Here is a 22,148-nt window from a genome sequence, read left to right on the forward strand (position 1 = left end):
CTTATTTTACTGGGGAATGCCCCTTTTATAATGTATTAAGGATTTGAAGACTTTTTATTCTGCCTTTCTGTTTCGGACCTTGTGGGATGTTGTTGCTGCTTAACTCTTTTGGTGTTTGTTCTGGTCAGTCTTGTGGACCGAATTATGTGAATGTATTTTCTGAGTCTTTCACTTGTTTTTATTTTGTATGCCAGTATCTATGATCGTATCTTTTGTCTATAAATGAATCTGCTATATCGGAATAAGAGTATTTGAAAACTGTCAAACGTAATAACTTTTGTCGTAATTTGAAAGAACAGAAGTAGCTATCATAAAAGAATTTTGTGTCATGTAATAAATTTTGTGCGTAATTAAAAGACTGGTGTTGAACCAGTGAAGCGTGTCTCTGATTATCTCTGTTAATGAAATTGTTGCTATGCTCCCTTTTCTTTATAAATGAAATTGGCGGAATTTTTTTTTTTTTTTTAAAGATGTATTGACAGTGTAAACTTCTGTGAGATCTTCTTTGTTCCTTGATGGTAGAGAGTAATTAAACTAGATTCCTTAGCTCCCGCTTTCCATTTTCAGGTTTATAAATGGTTCATCTTGTAGCTTCCTTTTGATCGTCTTAACAAATTGCAATAGATAACAAAGATTTTAACGTATGTGTCGTAGTAGAGTAAATATGAAACGCTGGTAGATACTTAATAAGATGAGATTCGTTGTCCCAAACTCTTTTGGTAGTAAATTGGCTAAACCGCCATGGTTGAGTCAAAATATTTTAAGCTTGAATTACAATATATTCTGGATGAGTCAAAAGACTTGTAGGCTATTCTCCAACATAATATCTTACTGCTTTTCTTAAAAACTAATTTCTCACTTCTGCATTTTGGGCTTACTGAAAGTACTTCTTGAGGTGCACCGCGTTCCAAGTGTTGGGAACCGGTGACCCATTGAGGTTAGCTAGGTGATATGTACCCGGCCTTACAATTTGAACAACTTTGTAAGGCCCCTCCCAAGGGGCAGACATCTTGCTAGTATTGGCAGGCATTGAAGCGCTTGCTTCTCTCAGTACCAATTCATTCACCTGAAACTGCCTCATCTTCACTTTGGAATTGTAATAAGTAGCTACTTTTTGTTGATACTTATCCACCTTGTATCGCGTGGAATCCCTTAATTCTTCTACTAAATCTATGTTGAGGCGTAAGCCCTCTTCTGATGACTCGGGTGTAAACATCTCCACCCTTGGTGATCCCATACTTATCTCATCCGGCAATACCGCCTCTACGCCATCCTAAATGATGTTTCCCCCGTTGCTGTTTTTGGTGTAGTTCGATAACCCCAAAGAACATTGGGCAGCTCATCCACCCAATTGCTACCCATTCCAGGAACCTCTTCTTTAACCCTTGAAGGATTGTTTTGTTGGTTATTTCAACTTGCCCATTGGCGTGCGGATATGCTACCGAGGCTTTGAGGTGTTTGATCTTTAATTGGCTCAACGCGTCCTCAAACTCTTTACCTACGAACTGAGACCCATTATCTGTAACAACCACCCGAGGCACCCCAAACCTGAATACAACAAACTCCATAAAGAACTGAATGAACTCTTTCTCCCGGATCCTAGCTAAGGCTTTGGCTTCCGCCCATTTAGTATAATAATCGACTGCAACAATAATGAATGGCTTCTGGCCCGAACTTTTGGGTAATGGACCCACCAAGTCCATCCTCCACATATAGAATGGGCACGGGGTCAAAGATGGACTAAACGCCACCGAGGGTCGATGGTTCACTGCCCCAAACAGTTGACATGGTTCACACTTCTTAGCATATTCTTCACAATCCTTTCTCATGGTTGGCCAAAATATTCCATGTCGCATCATTTTTAAGGCCATGTTTTTTCCTGCCAGATGTTCTCCGCAAATCCCAGAATGAATTTCAGTCATTGCTATTTTTGCTTCCTCTTCACCAACACATTTTAGTAACGGCTCCAATAGACTCCTCCGATATAGTTGATCCCCGATGAGACAATAGTTGCTAGCTTTGAAAGCAATTTTTCGCGCCTTATTCTTGTCCGTTTCTTCTAGGGTGCCTTGTATGTACTGCTGTATCGGGGTTCTCCAGTCCTCAAATGCCTCTATAATGCATATTTTTTTCCTCCTTAATAGATGGCTGGTCTAGCTCCTTAATGTAAACTGGATCTGTGACCTTTGAGTAACTTGACGTGGCGAGCTTAGATAAAGCGTCAGCCCAATGGTTCACAGATCGACCTATATTGTCCAAAGTCCAAGAATCGAATGCTTCTAAAATTTTTAAAGCTGCATCCTTGTATGCCGACATTCTGTCATTTATTGTTTTGAACTCCCCCATAATTTGCTTTACCACTAGCTGAGAGTCACTAAATATGTTGATGTGGTGAACCTCTAGGTGTTGGGCTAAGTTGATGCCTTCCAACAAAGCCTCGTATTCTGCCTCATTATTGGTGGCGCAGAATTTGAACTTGATAGCTTGCTGGACCTTAAACCCCTCCGGGCTGGTCAGTATTATCCCTGCACCTCCTGATGTAACTGTTGAAGACCCGTCTGTAAACAAGGTCCACACATGCTTTTCCCCTGGTGAGGTTGTGACATCTTCAACTACTTGGCCGAAATTGCATTCAGCTGTGAAATCCGCCAAGGCCTGTGACCTGGTGGAGCTTCGAGGCAGGTAATCGATGTTGAATTGGCTTAATTCGATTGTCCACGCTACTAATCGGCTAGTCATGTCTGGTCGATGTAGAATCCTTCGTAACGGCTGATTTGTCATTACTAGGATCTGCCTCCCTTGGAAGTATTGCCTCAACTTCCTCCTAGCAATCACCAAAGCGAATATTACCTTCTCAATCCTTGTGTACCTCAATTCAGCGTCTTTTAGCAAATGACTAATATAGTAAACCGCCTTTTGCTCAGTTCCCACCTCCTTCACAAGTACCGCTGCTATGGTACTATCTGATGCTGACAAATAAACTTTCAGAGGTTCACAGGGCTCTGCTTTGACTAGTATTGGTGGACTGGTGAGGAAGTTCTTTATCTCTGTGAAGCTAGCTTCAGGCCTCATTCCATTCAAAAGAACTAGACTTCGCTGCTTGTTTTAAGGCCTCATACAATGGAAGACTCTTCTTGGCAGATTGGGGTATGAAACGTCTGAGAGCCGCTATGCACCCCATTAGTACCTGCAAAGCCCTCAAAGATCGAGGAGTAGGCATTGACTGAATGGCCGAAATCTGCCCCGGATCTGCTTCAATGCCTCTTTGGCTCAACAGGAATCCCAAGAACTTGCCTCCTTTTAACCCAAAAGAGCACTTAGCAGGATTCAAACGGACAAAGTTCTCCCTTAAACGACCAAATGTTTCCCGAAGATCAGATGTGTGGCTGCTTGCAAGTTTTGACTTAACAATCATATCATCTACGTAAATTTGCATGTTTCGCCCTATCTGTGGGGCGAATATATTATCCATTGTGTGCTAAAAAGTGGCACCTGCATTCAATAGCCCAAACGACACAACGGTATATGCAAAGACCCCCCTGTGAGTAATGAATGCCGTGTCATCCTGATCTTCCGGAGCCATCTTAATCTGATTATAACCCGCGAAGGCATCCATGAAAGTAAGCAACTCGTTACCCGCTGTAGAATCGATAAATTGATCGATATTTGGTAACGGGTAGAAATCTTTAGGGCATGCTCTGTTGAGGTCCGTATAATCGGTGCACATTCTCCATTTACCGTTGCTCTTTTTAACCAAAAGTATATTGGAAATCCACTTGGGATACTGGACCTCTCGAATAAAACCTGCTGCCAACAGCTTGTCCAATTCTGCATCAATGGTTTGTTGTTTTTCTGATGAAAACACGCGTTTCTTTTGCTTCACAGGCTTCACACCCTCTTTAATGTTGAGTCTGTGAAGTGCCACTGACTTTGGAATCCCCGGCATGTCTTGTGCACTCCATGCAAATAAATCCGCAAACTCCTGCAGGATTAACACTAGATCCTTCTTGATTTCTTCTAGCAGGTTCCTCCCAATCTTTACCTTGTGCTCTGAGTTCTTTGGATTGATCACCACTTCCTCTGTTTCTCCGATCGGCTCACAAACTGTTTTTCTATCTTGGGCCGGTGCCTCTGGCATCGGCTCAACACCCACCTGGTTTACTACTGTTTCCTATGATCCTCGTGATTTTCTTTTAGGAACCACATTGTAGTAGTAACACTGCTTAGATGACTACTGATCTCCCTTAACCTCCCCTACTCCATATTCGGTTGGAAATTTCATCTTTAGATGAGGGATTGACGTGACGGCCCGTAAAGCTGAAAGGGTCGTCCGTCCTAAGATAGCATTGTAACTGCATGATGCGTTGATCACATGGAATTTCGTCATCTGCCAGACTTGGTGGGGTGGTGACCCAAATAACACTGGAAGGTCAATTACACCAATGACCCGTACCTCATTCCCTGTGAAACCGTAGAGTGGAGATCCTTTAGCTATAGTCATTTTACGGTCTCCGAGGTCCATCCTTGCGTAAGCATTCTGATACAAAATATCCACAGAGCTACCATTATCAATAAGGATCTTTTTTACCACATTGGTTCCTATCTTAGTGGTGATTACTAATGCATCCACATGCCCTGGCACCACTCCATCCGCATAATCTGCGTCCGAGAAAGAAATCACCGGTGACGGATTGCGTCTGGGCCTCTTACTATCCAAGCGATACACTGAATTCCCCTTATTGAACTCATCCTCTAAGTGAATCCCACCAGAAATAACGTCAATCACCCTTTCCTTGTCAGCACATGTTGAACCGCCATTGTTTGCCAGAAATTGTGTTAATTGACCCTTTTGAATCTTGTCCTCAATTAATGTCGCAACTGGAAACATCTATCAGTTAAATGCCCCGTGTCCTCATGTTATTCACAATATCTTGAGCTTGGAGGTCGGTTCGGGTTCAACGGCCTTGGGGCTCTAAAGTCTGGTTCATTTCTTAGAAGTGGTAGTATTGCAGAGGGCTCCACGTTTAATTTAGAAAATTTTCTTTCCTCTCTTGGTGGCCGAGGAGGCCATGACCTCGATTGTGGTTATGAGGCATTGGCCTGTGCTAGTGAGCCGTGGGAGCTATTAGCCTCCACGCTCTCATTTCCCTGACCCTGTTTTGCTTCAGTACTCTTAAGTTCCCATTTGTTTGACAGAAGTGGCGCCCTTTACCATCTTCTTGTAGGTGGTGAAGTAGCTTGTATACTCCCCACTGCCTCCTTTAAATTCAACCTATGCTCGACTATTTCTATAGCCGCCTGCAAGGTTTTTGGATTTTTTTCAAAGAACTCTTCTAATATGGGACCATGACGGGCATTATCTACTCCTACCGCCAAATAGTTGATTGCAAGTTCATCTATGAGATTAGGGATAACTGCTACTTCCGCTCGGAATCTTCCCAAGAAATCCGTCAAACTCTCTGTGGACCTTTGACGTATTGTCATTAATGACGCCGTGATCTTTCCTCCTTTCCTATTGCTGGAGAACCGTGTTCTAAATTTTGTCTTCAGTGCTTGCCATGAATCTATGGAGCGTGGGGGCAAGTTGTTGAACCATTCCAGCGCTGTGCCTTTGAGGCATGTGCAAAAGAAGCGGCATCTTGCAATTTCTTCATGTCTAAAGAAACTCATCCGTCCATCAAACATGTTAAGGAAGTCTAATGGATCAGTGGTTCCATCAAATAGCTCTATCGAGGGTATCTTTAAGTTCATATCTACTTTTGCATTCTCGATATCCTCTGACAAGGGACTAATGGCCGCAGCCTCTACTCCACCAGTCTGAGACTTCACCAGCTCTCTGAGGGCCGCCATCTCGGCTCTCAGCTTCACCATTTCAGCAGACTCTTTTTTACTTGAACCATCCTCTTTTAGTTCTTCCGCCTCCTTTCTTTTACGTCTTCGTGAATTATGTGAGCCTCCCGAATCCTCCCTCTTAGAGCGTTCACTGTATGCTGTGCTCTTTGTGGAGGGTTCGTAGTCATAGTCATAATCTTCCGTTTGATACTCGGATGAGGCGACATTCTCATCTTTCTTTTTCATAAGCTCCTCCTCCCAATTTTCAGTTTCAAATCGCTGCCTCGCCTGGAACTCAATCTACTTCCGTTCGCGGTCAAGAGCATCCAGTTCATTCTTGATCGCCTCACGGTTCAATTGTTCTCTGTTTTCAATCGCCTGCCTCTTAGCTTTAAGCTTTTCCAAATGCAACCTCGCGTCACTGGACAACACCCTTTTGCCCTGCGGTGTCTCCACCAAAGTACGTGCACGACGGTACCGTTTGCCACGTCCTCCGGTTGGATCCGAATGCACCGGACCACCACGAGATTCGCATCCACCCTCATTTTCAAACAATTTTCTGGGTCCAAACTTATGTGCTCTAGTTTTCCTCTCTTCGTTCACGAACACCTCGCGCGTTTTTGGAACTCGACTTGACTCATTTACCTCCTCCGCCATGGCAGATTCTCCCCTCCTTCTAGCGCCAAATGCTGGACTAACCGCTCATTTACTGTATCTATGTGTATGTGTTTATATTCCTGATTTGGGACCTTTTGTTCTGTGTTTCTATCCTTGCTTTTATACTGCTTTCCCTCACGTGCCTTCCGTGTGCTACTGTCTTGGACTTCCTTTCGTGGGCTGTACATCTTGGTGGACTGTCCTTCTATGGGCCAAGGCCTAACAGTGTCGTGCCTTCGTAACTGAAGCTTTCAAATTTCCTTGCATTACTTATATCAGAAAACATGCACCCATAAAAAACCATCACCTACAGCCTTTTTGTTTATGCAAAAATTTGCTTTTCCTGCTCTTATGTAATTAGCATGCTCTTATACTCGTCTGACAATTTCACTTCAATTAAGCAAGAATAGCTCAGGCTACTATTATCTAATCATTGTGCTTCGAACTTCGTATAACGGCTTCTCTTTTGTCTTTTTCAACGATGGCTCCCTCTTACCTGGCCGATATGACAAATGAAACTACCCAGTGGGAAATCAAGGCCCGTATCTGTAGCCTGTGGAAAATAGTAGAAACGGAGAATGCAGTCACAAGTTTGGAAATGCTTTTAATGGACGAACAGGTGAGTTTTTAGCTTCCTAATTCCATTGACTACTGCTATGTAGGGATTTCATCCGATAAAAATTTGTTGTCACAATGTTTCTTGCAATCATGTAGAGGACGACGCGACATGCCTTTATCCCGAAGCAAATTTGATTGCAGCTTAATTGAGGGAAATCTGTGTGCAATCACAAATCTCTTGGTCACTAACAATACTGGTCTCTTCAAGCCAGTGCCATCCACAGTTATGCTTTTGTTTCTTGAAAATACTACCATCGACATTCTAGGGGATAATGTAATCCAGATACCGAGGTATGCCTTTCAGTTTGTCAATGAAACCACTCTGCGCGGTCGGGCTGACGACAATACCTTGCTATCAGGTTACAGTTACAATCCTGCCTTCAACACACACAATATACACATACTAAGATTTGATAGCACAATTGCCCTAACAATAAACAACTTGCAGATGTTGTTGGTTGTTATCTTGGAGGTGTCGAGGGGGAAGAAAGCTCCGAGTCTAATGACAAAAGGGTTTTAACCATCTTGACCAATTTGTAAGCCATCCTAACCAAATGCCTGTCACTAATCCTTAACAGTTTTCATTAACGATTACACAGTAATACAATCCTTGCCTAAGGTCTTTGAAAACTTTGATACAGCTCCGTCAAAACCAGAGTCATTGTTCCAACCACCGTCCCTGGCGTCTCTAATCTGAAACTCCACTCTAACTGCGGACCCACCCATGTCATCGTCGTGTCCTCTGTGATTGTGAACAAAGATGAAGGTCTGTGCACTAACACATACATTGAATCAACGAAATGCTTAAAAAATTGCGCATGCACAACACATTGCTTCTCATATCCTAAATATTTATGGTCCACAAGTGGGATTACTTTCACTACTACTAATGCTTCCAAGGTCTATGTAGACCCGGCAATACAACATGTGTCCTCCGTACGCGACCGCTTCATGTCTCTCATAGGCTCGATGACAAACGCGCAAAAATTAGCCCACCAGCTAGCTCCGGATAATCGTCTCTTACAGAAACAGGTTTCCATTGAGCAATTCCAGAAGGTGGCCACAGGTGGAAGCCTGCAGGTATTTCAACTTAAACCTACAACTTGTCTAAATACATAACACAATCCTATTATGGTATAGGCACATAACTGTGGGTTTGCAGACCGCAGTCACATAGTAACTTGTCGTCCTCTAATCAAAATTGAAAGGCAAATGTAAACTACCAAAATAATATTGGCAGGGAGAGCTTATCGCCGTGACGGGGACAATAGTATGGCTGGACAATGAGGGAGGCTGGTATTATAACTCCTGTAAGGCATGCCTTGGAGATGTTACCTTGGCAGCGTCTGAAAAATATCACTGCAACTGTTGTGCTCAGACATTTGATCACCCACTTACACTGTACGCATTAGCTCAATATTGTATTACAATTAACAACATGCACTCCTTCATTTTAATACATGCTAAATCCTGAAATTTACTGTGCTTCAAAGGTTTAGGATAGTTGTTGATGTTCAAGACACAAGTGGGTCACTTAAACTCCGTTTACTCAATCCGGTCGTGGAACCATTCCTTGATACCTCTGCTAAAAAGATACTCAACAGAAAGGAGCCCGGTGATGATTCCATACCAGAAGAGCTTATGGCACTGTTAGGAAAAACATTTCAGTTCAAGATAAGGGTGAATACTGACAAACTTCTATCAAGCCTACAAAACTACATTGTGGTGCAGATTAAGGATGTCGCAGAGACATTGAGGGCAGACTGGAAAAATTGTTTGGCATCGGAGGTAGGTTAAATTCCTTATAGTTAATTGCCCCCAAGTCAATCAAAAGGGCATTTTCACACGAGGCACACACTCATATATATGTGCGCTTTACAAACAACCGTTGTGAACACTTCCTAGGTACCCAATCAGGCCCATGGCTTAGCTCAAAATGCAGGGCTCCTGCCACGAATAAATCCCGGGTACGGGGCCGCACCGGCACAGGCACAAGGTCTGACACAGGCACCTAACACGTTCATGTAGCAAAGGAACAAGTTATGCGGACTGAAACGGCGGCACCCAATTATCAAGTCATTACTAGGTTTACTAGAATAGAATTTAACAGTCTACAATGTCATTGCATCCACTGTATATAGATCTTAAAATATGTTCTAGAGACAGTTTCGCGTTCTTATTATGCGGTTGCTTTTTCGCCCCTGCATAACATCATGGTCAAAAAATTCGGTTTCCTCCCTCCAAATTACAACACTTCTAATAGTATTTCTGTGTATACCCCGCGAGTGTGGTTTGAATGCTAAAACTTGGACTAAGGTTGCTATTTCTAATATCTTTACATGCGGCAAAAAATGGCAGGATAAAGTGATTTTCATAATTCTATCATCCCAACATTTCGTCGCATATATATGGCCTCAGAAAACATTTGAGGCGGATAATCAAAAAACCTCTATTAAAACAAACAGAAGAAGTAATTAATACCGTAACAAAAAATTACAAAATATGACTTCTTTATTGAATAATGTTCTTCTGCCACGACAACAAAACAACTCCAGCCCGAATAGTCCGATTGAAAGAAACAATTAAAAAATAGAATGCTCTAACAAAAACTTTAAACTTCCCCCACGACTATAACAAAAAGAATTCTTGTATGAGGACTGAGAACGGAACCAGGGACGATTGACCAACCGTCAGCAAAATTATGAGCCAGATATGTCTGTAAAAAAAATGTTCAATGGAAAGAACCACTACAACAACGTATCACACCGATAAATTCACGACAAATATATGCCGTAAAAAATTAAAGAACGACAAATAATAATAATACTAATAATGGTAGTACTGAATAATTTAATAATCCATGTTCAAATTGGGGCCTAAAATGAACCAATAGATATACCTCAAAATGTTTCAAAAGGGACCATACAATTGTAAAGTCTACTCTACCATACCTTTTGATAGAAAAAACAGAGACCTGCTTAAAATATATGGTGCAAAAAAGAAAGGTCAGTTTATCTGGGAACGTCAGAGCCGACTGTTACCTGTGCAAAGGCCCGTTTTCATGGCAAAATGGAAAGGCTACTCCCCTATAATTTCATTACAAGCACAAATACATAATTGGCAGTTTTGGTTTGATTTATCTTCCTTGCAGCTGCATGGCATATTTTGACTTAAATCTTTTGATTCATTTTCTTCCAGTCAATTTTACAATTGTATTGTTCCATCATGACGGCAAAGTGAATGAGTGGTTGAAGTTTGGATGGACTAAGCTGGCCATTCATATTGTTGCTCGGAATCAATCAAAGTGGTAACACATGACACTATTAATTATTTTTTAAGTTCATGATATGTTTCAGCTTTGAGTTTTAGGCTTGATAGTAAAAATACTTCACATAGGTTTAAATTATTTCTTCTGAAAATTTTACAATTCCACTACAGGCTTAGGATAGCTCTGTAGGTTTACTGTGTGCCTTACATAGAGGTCCCTGATTGCACATAAAGTGTTGAGCTGATGTCTTGGTTTAAGTTTTGGGAGTTCTTTTATATAACACCATTGTAAGATATGAGGAACATGATGCATCAGCTCTTCTGTGATCATGTTTCATGTGGTTTCCTTTTCATGTCAAACAATATTCCTTTTATACAGTGCTCTGGGATATGTTGTTGTTAAACAATCGAGTCAATCAGCCGTCCACAAATGCTACTTGGTTGGTCACTCTCCGAAAGCTACTATTGCCACTAAATTGCCTCAGGTACTAATGAATCATATCAACTTTTAATTAATTGTTTCATTTGCTTCCTTATTTGGTAAGCATATACGGTGTATTTTGCACTTTTTGACATCCCAGAATCACTGAACACATTGATTTTATTCATGTGATAAGATCAACGTGCTTGTGCTCTAATGCTTAATTGAAATAGAAACACTTGATCATAATAGAACCAACGGGCTTTAAACTTCATTAAATGTTTCGCTAAACCCTCAATTACAAGATCCATTTCTTCATTTTTGGTTGGCTGCTGATGTGTTACAAGATCCATTTCTTTATTTCTGGCTGGCTGCTGATGTGACAAGGATTTATCTGCTTTTGAGGGGGGAAGTAACCAAAAGTTGATTTCAGTCATAATAATATTATTCACTTGGATTCACATTTCAACTTCAACACAGTGTTATTAGAGACTAAAATTCAATTATTTACATCATACAGAGTACGGTACAGTCCCTTGGTATAATCCTATACCGGACCGGCAATCACTGGAAGCGGTGAGGGTTTATGCCACTAATTACATCTTAACTGCAGTTAAATTTCTAGAACATTTCTCTCATCCTTTTTGCTACAGATATATTAACTCTCATGATTCTTTCATCGGCAATTTCTTTTTTTGGTATTTCAGGAGGGGAAAAAAGTCAATAATAATGACATTCCTTACATCTACTTACAATATGTACACGAAAACAAGGGGCTCTGCTTGATTACAGACGTATTAAAATGAGATAATAGGGTAATGAAAATACGGTTGAAGCAGGCAAATTTATACATGAGTGCTATTTCAGTTAAAATTAATTTTTGGCAGCTACGCAGGTTAAACCTAAATTATCACCGCTGTTTTACCTAGCAATTTTCATGGGCCAAGATTCTGAAATAAAACAGACACTGGATTTAAAACAGGAACAAACTTAAAATGGTAAGAAAGCCAGCTATAGCACCGACGGCCTATCCAACCATAATTTACTGTCATCTTATCTTACATAATCTAGGACGCGGTCAGGAAATACTTGCAGACTAATAAACTATATCAACGCAAGTACCACAAACTTGAGGTAACTACTCTAAGCCTTCCTGAAAGCGTTAAATATTGATGCAACATCACAAAGAACACACTCACGGTTAACTGCAGAGTTAACGGGACTATCCAGGTCTACGTCATGGATAGGGCACGAAGCGAGCGGCTTACTTCCCAGCGCACAGCCTCTAGCGACAGCCACATCTCTAATGTTGTGGAGATGGTTGACGGACGACACAAACTTGCTGCGGAAGTTATCCTGCATGTAGAGTTTGACAAAGCAAGGAATCATCGACGCCATAGACAACTCTTTCTGAATCAGAATACGGAATGCAGGAGCAGCGACCATGGATAAGAAATGACCGCGTGCTGCAAGCACATCCAACTCCATGAGATGCACGTATACATTGCCAACACCCATCAATAAATCATGTGCCCGTCGGTAAAGAACAGCATCAGCGACCTGCAGACCCTCGGCAATACTAAAGAAGCGGTCATAACATTCCATGTCAACATCATTGCCTACCAGGCGCAAAGGGTACATGTCACACACTGGAATGTGCTCTAGTAGATGAATAATCTCAGAGGCTTTCTTCGCCTGTCCCCAGGCCTTAAACAGATTGAAAAAACTAACGAAACCATCGTCCATAACTGATTTCATTATAACAACAACCATATCAAGAGGCATACTGCCCAGCCTGTTGTTTTCATCACTCATTGTTAGCAAGCAAAAAACACACCTCTCAGAAAAAACCTACTTTGGTACAAAACACTGTGCACACCACACTATTTCCTTTCTATAGATACACTTATATATGATTGCTTAGAACATCCACACACGTGACAAGCACCCTCCGTTACAAATGGACATGTCTCCAATGATTCTTACCGTATCTTATACGTACGAGCTCCGAGTACTCTACATAATACGGAGTCTTGGCATATTGATAAATACGCTGGGCACTCGTAACAATATGTTGAAAAATAAAATCCCTGCTAAGCGGTGCCAAAGGGACCCGACTTTAGGTGGAAATTCGCAAAATATTAGCCAGCCAAATTATAATATTTCACTGTTGTCAAAAACCAAATCACTTCTGGGCCGGTATCCTTCGCAATTATTTCATGATATGTATTCAGCATATTAAAAAGGGAAAAACAAAATATTTATTTTACTCAGACTCACCGGATTCTATATAAATCCACATCATCAACAAAGGCCGAAAAATTTTGCGTCACCCCCACATTAGCAATACAAACTTTTCGGATTCCACTAACTGCGACGGAATTTGGTCAGTACCCAAATTTATTTTCAGACCAAACGGCAGTGTAATCACACTCTTGAAATCACTTTAATTGCGCCCCCTCCTAAATAAAGCTTCTAAACTGGTAACGTACACCGGTGGTTAACGTTACTCCAAACGTAAGCCCATTCAACTACCCTCAAAGAGAGTTCCACCAAAGCGTCGTCAAGTTCTATATTTTAACAACTAAAGGGAGATACACTTAACATCAGCCTTTTTAGTTGCAATAGAGAACATTTGTCTTCTGATATACGGCGCGAAAATATTAGCGAAAATTCAGCTCGCAAATTAAAGACCCACCTATAACTATCATAGAACCACATTCACACTTATATTTAAAAAAAATGGAAAACATATATTATGAGCTGGCATCCTTAAAATGGATATTAACAGAACAAGGTGGTATTCTGAAATCAGCTCAAACCATGCTAAACTTGCATTGGATTATAATGATGAGTATAATTATATATTCATGACATACGTCGAAATAGGCACGCTCATGCATGCCTAAAATTCTTATTAAACAATTATAGAAAAGGCTTTAAATGTTAGCTACACATCGCATTTTGCCACAACAATAAGGTTGTGTTCACTTGGAGTGAATGGAATGGAGGGAGAATGGAATGAATTTTGTACTCTAAAATGGTGTTGATCAAAGAAAATGTATATAATTTTCATTCCTTCAATCATTCCAACCTTACTATTTTAACTATAACTCTAACCCACATGTTTTGGAAGGAATGCTCATTCCATTTCAACATCATGTTTCTTCACAATCTTTCTCACAAAAAAATTAACTACATTCATATTTTGCCATCATTATCTCATACTTTCTTTCTTCTTAAAACTTCTATATAATTTTTCATTCCATTCTCCCCCCATTCCATTTCTTGAAGTGAACACAGCCTAAGGTTGTGTTCACTTGGAGTGAATGGAATGGAGGGAGAATGGAATGAATTTTGTACTCTAAAATGGTGTTGATCAAAGAAAATGTATATAATTTTCATTCCTTCAATCATTCCAACCTTACTATTTTAACTATAACTCTAACCCACATGTTTTGGAAGGAATGCTCATTCCATTTCAACATCATGTTTCTTCACAATCTTTCTCACAAAAAAATTAACTACATTCATATTTTGCCATCATTATCTCATACTTTCTTCTTTCCTCTTAAAACTTCTATATAATTTTTCATTCCATTCTCCCCCCATTCCATTTCATGAAGTGAACACAGCCTAAAGGTTTTCAATCTACTCATAGAGCGTATATTCACACACTATATAATACCCAGAGCAACAACTTAGGGACTATCATTCACACTCCATCTTACAAAACAGCCAAGAATATCCAAAAACCCATGGACGCTTCCATTACTATGTGTTGGGCCTTGGCCCATAGAAGGACAGCCCACCAAGATGTACAGCCCACGAAAGGAAGTCCAAGACAGTAGCACACGGAAGGCACGTGAGGGAAAGCAGTATAAAAGCAAGGATAGAAACACAGAACAAAAGGTCGCAAATCAGGAATATAAACACATACATATAGATACAGTAAATGAGCGGTTAGTCTAGCAGACACCGTTCAGTATTCTTTACTGTAGTGTTATTATGAATTAATTGTGTGATGAAAGAATATGATGGTGATGAAGCTAATTATTTTCCCACTCACCTCACTCTATTTCGGTTAAGATCCTGGCTGGGTGCCTCATAATGCAAGAGCACCCTTTTCCTATTTTTTTCTCGATTTCGTGGTTTGACGTGCTAGATATAATCAGTCCTGACGTAAAGCCTAAAATAATCCCGTAGACCATTCCTAAAAGTAGGAAATAAAGCACATTATACCTGTGCAACCGCAATTTATTTTTGAATTAAACCCTTTGTAATACAATGTATTTAAAAGTATGCTTGCGCGCTTCGCGCGGGTTTGTTTGATTTTTAAATATTTAAATTTTAATTCAATTTTTATAAATTTTATTGTGTAATTTAATCTATAAACATGTTCCTAAAAATATGATTAAAAAAATAGGTTATATATGAATGATTCCTCTTAAATTGCTATTCATATTTGTTTTTTTCTCTTTCCTGTATATTAATTAAGTAAATTATAATGTTATTTTGGGTGTTTCTTTGAATCGTAATGTTATATGCAAAATTATGAAGATTAACCAAATGGGCCGGGCCCACAGAAGAAGGTCTATTTGGGCCAGGAAAGTCAAGATCGATTGAGTCTCAAGGTGACCCTGTCAAAAGACAGGGCGCGCCCTATCTTTGGACGCGCCCACTTGCCGAGGAAAGTTCATTTCATCCTAATTCCGAAGGGCGGTGAGAGATACTCTATGTTTAAGGGGACGCCCTTGAGCAAGAGTAGATCTCATTGTTATATTGTGAAGGCCCTACCTTGTAGTCTAGGGAGTTGTCCTCCTTGAGAGGTAGAGGATAGAAAGGAAAACACCCTGGAGGGTCCTATCTCTGTAGTCTGGCGGGTTGTCCCTGTCGGGGAGTAGGATAGCGCCCATGCATTTGGGGTAAGCCCCTGGGGCTAGGCCTCATCGTATTGGGCCCCTTTCAGAAGGAAGATTCTAGAAGGGGAGGCCCAACCCACAGGGGTCTCTTAGGAGAAAGAACTACGTGCCGGCTTGATCCCCTATAAATAGGGGTACGTAGGCAAATTGTAGGCATCGATCATTCTTGAGAGCTATTCCAGTTAGCAATCTTGAACCCTTGCTTACAATTGCAGCCGCCTCCATAACAAACAACCAACCACTTCCTACATACTCGCCAACAAGAATCTTGATCCACGCCGCGAACCTCATCTTTGTTAACCTACCAGTTTTCTCCGTTAACAAATTGGCGCTAGAAGGAGGGGAGAGATCAAGATTTTCCATCAAGGAGAAAGATGTCGAATCACGGCGAGACAACGCCCGGCGGGAACCAACCCCCGATCCTAGATCGGGGATAGGCAATAACACACCCGTCGACAACACACCGGTCGGGAACACTCCCCAGGATAGGGCGATCATCATAACCGACGGGGAGCCTGTCGTTATGAGACGCCCCATCTCCAACTCGCCGCCAGTCTTTATGAGCAACGAGGAGTTACTTAAGGAGTTGCACTACTTGAGAAACGAAGCGAGAGAACAACAAGCGCTTAGAGAGCGAGTCGCTCAACTTGAGTCTCTTGTTCCCGGAACCCATCGTTCCGGGAAGCAGCCCTTCGAAGAAGAGAGTCAGTCAGGCCATCGTGATGATAGAAGGCCTGTGATTGTTCCGCGGAACTTATTCGCGTCAGGCGGTCAGACTACCGTCGGAAGAGAGGGTGCCAGAGACGGAGGGAAACCCCCACAAGATAGGCGAGCGACCGCACACCTGGAGGAGGCTAGTCGAGATGTCGACGGTCTGGCGGAAAGATACAGAGGAAGAGTCGCTAGGGCAGATCTGTTAGCCCTAATCAAGGATCTTGAAAGCAGACCCGAATATGCGAGTGCCGGGTCAAGAACAGCAGGCACGGGTCGTGATGGACATAGGAGGGAGATTCCGCATGGGTCAGACTCAAGAAGCTATGACAGATCGAAAGAACAAGAACCACATGGTTTGGGTGGAAGATCGGAGCGAGACCCAATTATGCTCGAAGGACGGCAGAGTCAGGGAGGAACGCGCGAGCATGCGACGTCTCCGGGCAACGGAACGACTCATCATCAGGTTCTTTTCTTGTCTCCTCTTGTAAATTATTGTAAAAGGTATATTATATGGCATTCTAGTAGTAGTAGGGCATGTAATAACGAATGGTTAGGCAAATCTTGATCAGACCATTGCCGATCCTCACATTCAAGCCTCATCTCAGGCCAATGCGCCCCCATCCGCTCAGATTCACGTTAATCAATCCAATCCACTTGCCACAACAAGTGATCTCATGGCTACCGGAACGCTACCATCAATGACTCCGTCACAGCCAAACGTTCAGACCATTCCAGGCATCGGAGCTATTGATGTCAATAGCCTAAGGAAACTTCTGGCACATTTCGATGGAGGCCAAACGTCTCTCTCAAGCCAAGCCCTATCACCATTCTCCGCTGAGGTGATAGAAGCTCCGCTGCCAGCCAATTACAGAAACACCACCTCCGATCTGAAGTTTCATGGCAACTCAGATGCTGTAGAGTTTCTTGGAAGGTTCAATGTTGAGATGGGTGTCTACCAGATACCGGATCTTGTCATGTGTAGACTTCTTGCGGCCACATTCAGAGACAGCGCCTACCAATGGTTCCGAAAGTTGTAACCAGCGTCCATCACTTCTTGGACAAGCATGCAGACTATGTTCTTGACTCAGTTCCAAGCAACCGTCAAGTACGCTCCACCAGTCACCACTTTGGCGAATATCAAACAGAAGGAAGGAGAGACTCTCCATGCTTACTTCAAACGTTTCAATGTAGAGTCATCCAATGTTCGGGGAGCAACTGATGAGACACTGAAAAGCTTCTTGGTGGCTGGGCTTCGGGTAGGAACCGACTTTTGGAAGCACTTGCAAGGCAATGATCCCAAGTCTCTGGCAGATCTGTATGCAAGGGCTGAGGCATTCAAGAATGTTGAACAGTCACTGGCTGAGAGTCGAAAGAATGAGAGAAGCCCTGGTAAGGCTCGACAAAAGAGAAGGGACCGGTCCCCAAGTCCAGAACAAAGGGGGAGGCGACGAAGTCCCAACCGGGTCAACACCATGTATAGAAGGAACTATACACCTCCTCGAGATCACGAAGAAAGGGGAAATCGCTGGACACCGCTTGCCGCGCCCATTGATCACATCTTCGAAGTTAATCGTGACAAGGGACTCTTCCGCAGGCCAGCTCCACTAAATTCTTGGCAAGCCAAGAATAAGGACAAGTACTGTGAGTACCACGAATCAACCGGGCATGATACTCATGAATGCAGACAACTAAAAGAAGAGATCGAATCGTTAATCAAGGAAGGTCAACTTAATGAGTGGATAGTTCGTGAAGCCCGGTCCCGACGGGACATTCGAGCCAAGGACAAAAGGGGACTTGGCTATACTGGCGATCAAGAAAGGGGGAAGCAAGAGGACATCCAGTTCGTTAAGGAGGGGAGCATTCATGTCATCTTTGGAGGACCACATTTGGCCGGTGAGGGGACCAGGGCTATGGAGAGATATGCGAAGAAAGCGAAAGGTAGGCCCCTTACCAATATACATAATTTGTCATCTAGACCGCCTAAGATCTTTAGAGGTGAAGCTATTGACATTACCTTTTCAGAAGAAGATGCCAGATGGGTTCACCACCCGCACAATGATGCCCTAGTGATCGCCCTTCGCATTGGTCCAATGAATGTTCACCGTGTGCTGGTTGATAACGGTAGCTCTGTTAACATTATCTACTACAGTACCTACCAGAAGCTAGGACTCCCAGACAAGGATATGAAGGTGGAAGAGGTGTATATATATGGGTTCGGGGGAGAAGCGGTAAAAGTGAAAGGAACAATACGGCTCCCAGTGACCCTAGGAGAGGGAACATGTTCAGTCACTCAGGTCATGGATTTTATGATTGTAGATCATGACTCATCACATAATGCCATCATTGGGCGACCGCTACTAAAGGAGATGAGGGTGGTCACATCAATTTACCACTTGTCTATGAAATTCCCAACGCCTGGCGGAGTTGGAATTGTGAGGGGATGCCAATACGACTCTAAAGAATGCTACCTGCAGTCTTTTAAAGGTTTCAAGAAGAGTAGGTCCCTGAAAGAGCCCATTGGTGCCAGCACAGGTGAGGAGGTCAATATGACTTACTACGTCCAGTTTCCTGATGAAGAAGATAATCTCAAGCGATCAAAAGGGAAAGAAGCAATGGAAGTAGATTCGGATGCGGAGCTTAAGCCTTGCTCTATATGGGAAAAAGGGGAGACATCCGGAACCAAAGAGGAGTCCGATCTAGACCCAAGGCTGCCCCTGGAGTCAACCAAGACCGGTCCAGCTGAAGATACCGTTGAAATCCAGGTTGGGGAAGCCAAAGAGGCCAAAATATTAAAGATAGGATCTAAGCTGAAAGGAGAGTTGAAGGCAAGCCTTATCCATTTCTTAAGAAGCAACTTGGATGTTTTTGCTTGGTGTCATGCCGATATGGTAGGGATCGACCCAGAAGTAATGAGTCACCATCTAAACATTGACCCTACCAAGAAAGGGATAAGGCAATAGAGAAGGCCTGTTAGTGGAGAAAGGGCCCAAGCACTAAAGGAAGAGGTTGACCGGTTGTTGGGTGCTAAGCTGATCAAGGAATCATTCTACCCTACATGGCTGGCTAACCCGGTCCTTGTCAACAAACCTAATGGGAAGTGGAGAACCTGTGTTGATTTCACTGATCTAAACAAGGCATGCCCAAAGGATAGTTTCCCTCTTCCAAGGATAGAGCAGTTGGTAGATGCCACTGCTGGACATGCCTTGCTGAGTTTCATGGATGCCTATTCAGGATACAATCAGATCCCCATGCATGAGCCAGATCAGGAACATACTTCATTTATAACAGACAGAGAGTTGTATTGTTATATAGGAATGCCATTCGGGCTAATCAATGCTGGCGCAACTTACCAACGCCTTGTGAATATGATGTTTAAAGACCAGATTGGTAAGACTATGGAGGTTTATGTAGATGACATGCTGGTCAAGTCCAAGGAGGCGCAAGATCACATTCAGCACTTGGCTAAAATGTTTGACATACTTAGGAAGTATCGAATGAAGCTGAATCCCCAGAAGTGTGTATTTGGAGTTGAGTCTGGTAAATTCTTGGGGTTCATGGTAAATCATCGAGGGATCGAAGCTAACCCTGCAAAAATCAAGGCATTACTTGATATGAAGTCTCCTCAGAATGTTAGGCAGGTTCAGAGCTTGACAGGAAGGATAGCGGCATTGAATAGATTTGTGTCCAAGTCCTCAGATAGATGCAAGGAGTTCTTTAAGGCTATCAAAGATGCAGGAAAGACGTTCGTATGGACAGATGAGTGTGAGGGGGCCTTCCAGCAGATAAAGGAGCAATTGCGGAAGCCGCCTCTCTTGGCCAAACCCATAGAGGGAGAAACGTTGATCTTATACCTGGCTGTTTCAAGATACTCGGTCAGTGCTGTCCTTGTAAAGGAGGAAAAGGATGTTCAGCTCCCGGTATATTATGTTAGCAAGAGATTACAGGATGCGGAGACGAGATACACCAGCATGGAAAAGTTGGTATATTCATTGATCTTAGCAGCAAGGAAGCTTCGTCCATATTTTCAGGCACACAAGATAGAGGTAAGAACCTCTTATCCTCTACGTCAGATTATGCATAAGCCTGAAGCCACGGGAAGACTCATGAAGTGGGCTGTTGAGTTGGGACAGTTTGACTTAGATTATAAGCCTAGGGTTACTATCAAGGGTCAAGCCCTGGCTGATTTCTTGTTAGAATTTGAAGATGATGCTCAGGAGTGGGCAATAGTACCATATAGTCCAGTTGTTGAACCCATTGAGGGTCTTTTGATAGAGGATGATGCATGGTGGAATTTGCATGTCGATGGAGCTGTCAACTCAGATGGAGCTGGAGTGGGGATAGTTTTGGTTAGTCCCGGGGGGTGTCGATTGTTAAGTGCCATCCACCTAGGGTTCCCCGCAACCAATAATGATGCAGAATATGAAGCTTTGATCAATGGTCTAGCCCTAGCCGTGGAAATGAAGGCTAGGAACCTTATTGTGTACAGTGATTCAATGTTGGTGGTCCACCAGGTAAATGGGGGGTTCTTAGCTCGAGGTTGGAGGACGAACTTATACATGACCCATACGCAAGAGTTGATGAAGAGGTTCAAAGAGGTACATTTGGAAAAGGTTCCTCGCGAGAAAAATGAAGGTGCTGATGCATTGGCCAAGGCCAGTTCTAGAAGGGACACCAAGTTATTAGGAACTATCCAATTCTGTGTTCAGGAGAAGCCAAGTGTGTCAGAAGCACAGAAGGTCACCCGGTTCAGAGAAGATCTGATGGAGGTAGAAGATGAAGTTGTGGATACTTGGATGACTCATATACTTAGGTTCATCCAGGAAGGTCAGCTCCCGGAAAGTGTAAAGGAAGCCAGAAGTCTCAGATACAAAGCAGCGAGATTTGTAATATATGATGGTGTCTTGTACAAGAGAGGGTTCAACCAGCCGCTGCTAAAGTGTATTGCAGGGGAAGAGTGCAATTATATCTTAAGGGAAGTGCATGAAGGAATATGCGGCAATCACTCGGGGGGTAGTTCACTTGCACTGAAGATCCTTAGGCAAGGATACTACTGGCCAACTATGAGGAGTGAAGCAAGCAAGTTCGTGCAGGCATGTGACAAGTGCCAGCGATTTGCCACATATTCATCTCGTCCTGCAGCAAGTCTGACTCCGTTACTCAGTCCATGGCCATTCGCTTTGTGGGGGATAGATCTCATTGGAGAGCTTCCAAAAGCTAAAGGAGGAGTCAGGTATGCAGTAGTGGCAGTAGATTACTTTACAAAATGGGCCGAGGCCGCGCCTCTAGCAACCATTACTGCTAAGAAGATAACAAGTTTTGTATTCAATTCAATCGTGTGCAGATTTGGTATCCCGTACAAATTGATATCTGACAATGGGAAACAGTTCGACAGCAAAGAGTTGAAGAAATTGTGTGATGACCTGAATATAAGGAGAAACTTCGCAGCCGTGTACCATCCACAAAGCAATGGACAGACTGAAGAAATTAACAAGATCATCAAACACACGCTGAAGGCCAAGTTGGAAGAGAAGAAAGGTGAGTGGCCAGAGGAGCTTCCAATGGTACTATGGTCATACAACACTACGCCAAGGACAACCACTGGGGAGTCGCCGTTCATGTTGACCTATGGCTGTGAAGCAATGGTTCCAGTAGAGGTTCCTTCAGAAGAGACCACTTCCAGGAAAAGGGCAATGTTGTCAACCAGAGGCTACATCTAG

At 42.7% G+C, this 22,148-nt stretch overlaps 2 protein-coding genes across 2 annotated transcripts; one reads left to right on the forward strand and one right to left on the reverse strand.

Moving 5' to 3' along the window:
• Positions 1-4,231: 4,231 nt before the first annotated feature.
• On the reverse strand, positions 4,232-4,888 carry LOC108217003 (uncharacterized). The gene has a single exon (XM_017389854.1). The coding sequence runs from the start codon at positions 4,886-4,888 to the stop codon at positions 4,232-4,234; it is 657 nt and encodes a 218-aa protein (XP_017245343.1).
• A 12,607-nt stretch (positions 4,889-17,495) lies between these two features.
• LOC108217004 (uncharacterized) lies at positions 17,496-22,148 on the forward strand. Its single transcript, XM_064092096.1, has 2 exons — positions 17,496-19,337; positions 19,392-22,148. Exons 1-2 carry the CDS (start codon positions 17,496-17,498, stop codon positions 22,146-22,148), a joined length of 4,599 nt encoding a protein of 1,532 aa, XP_063948166.1.

Source organism: Daucus carota, chromosome 4, assembly GCF_001625215.2.
Source record: "Daucus carota subsp. sativus chromosome 4, DH1 v3.0, whole genome shotgun sequence".
NCBI classification, from domain to species: Eukaryota; Viridiplantae; Streptophyta; class Magnoliopsida; order Apiales; family Apiaceae; genus Daucus; species Daucus carota.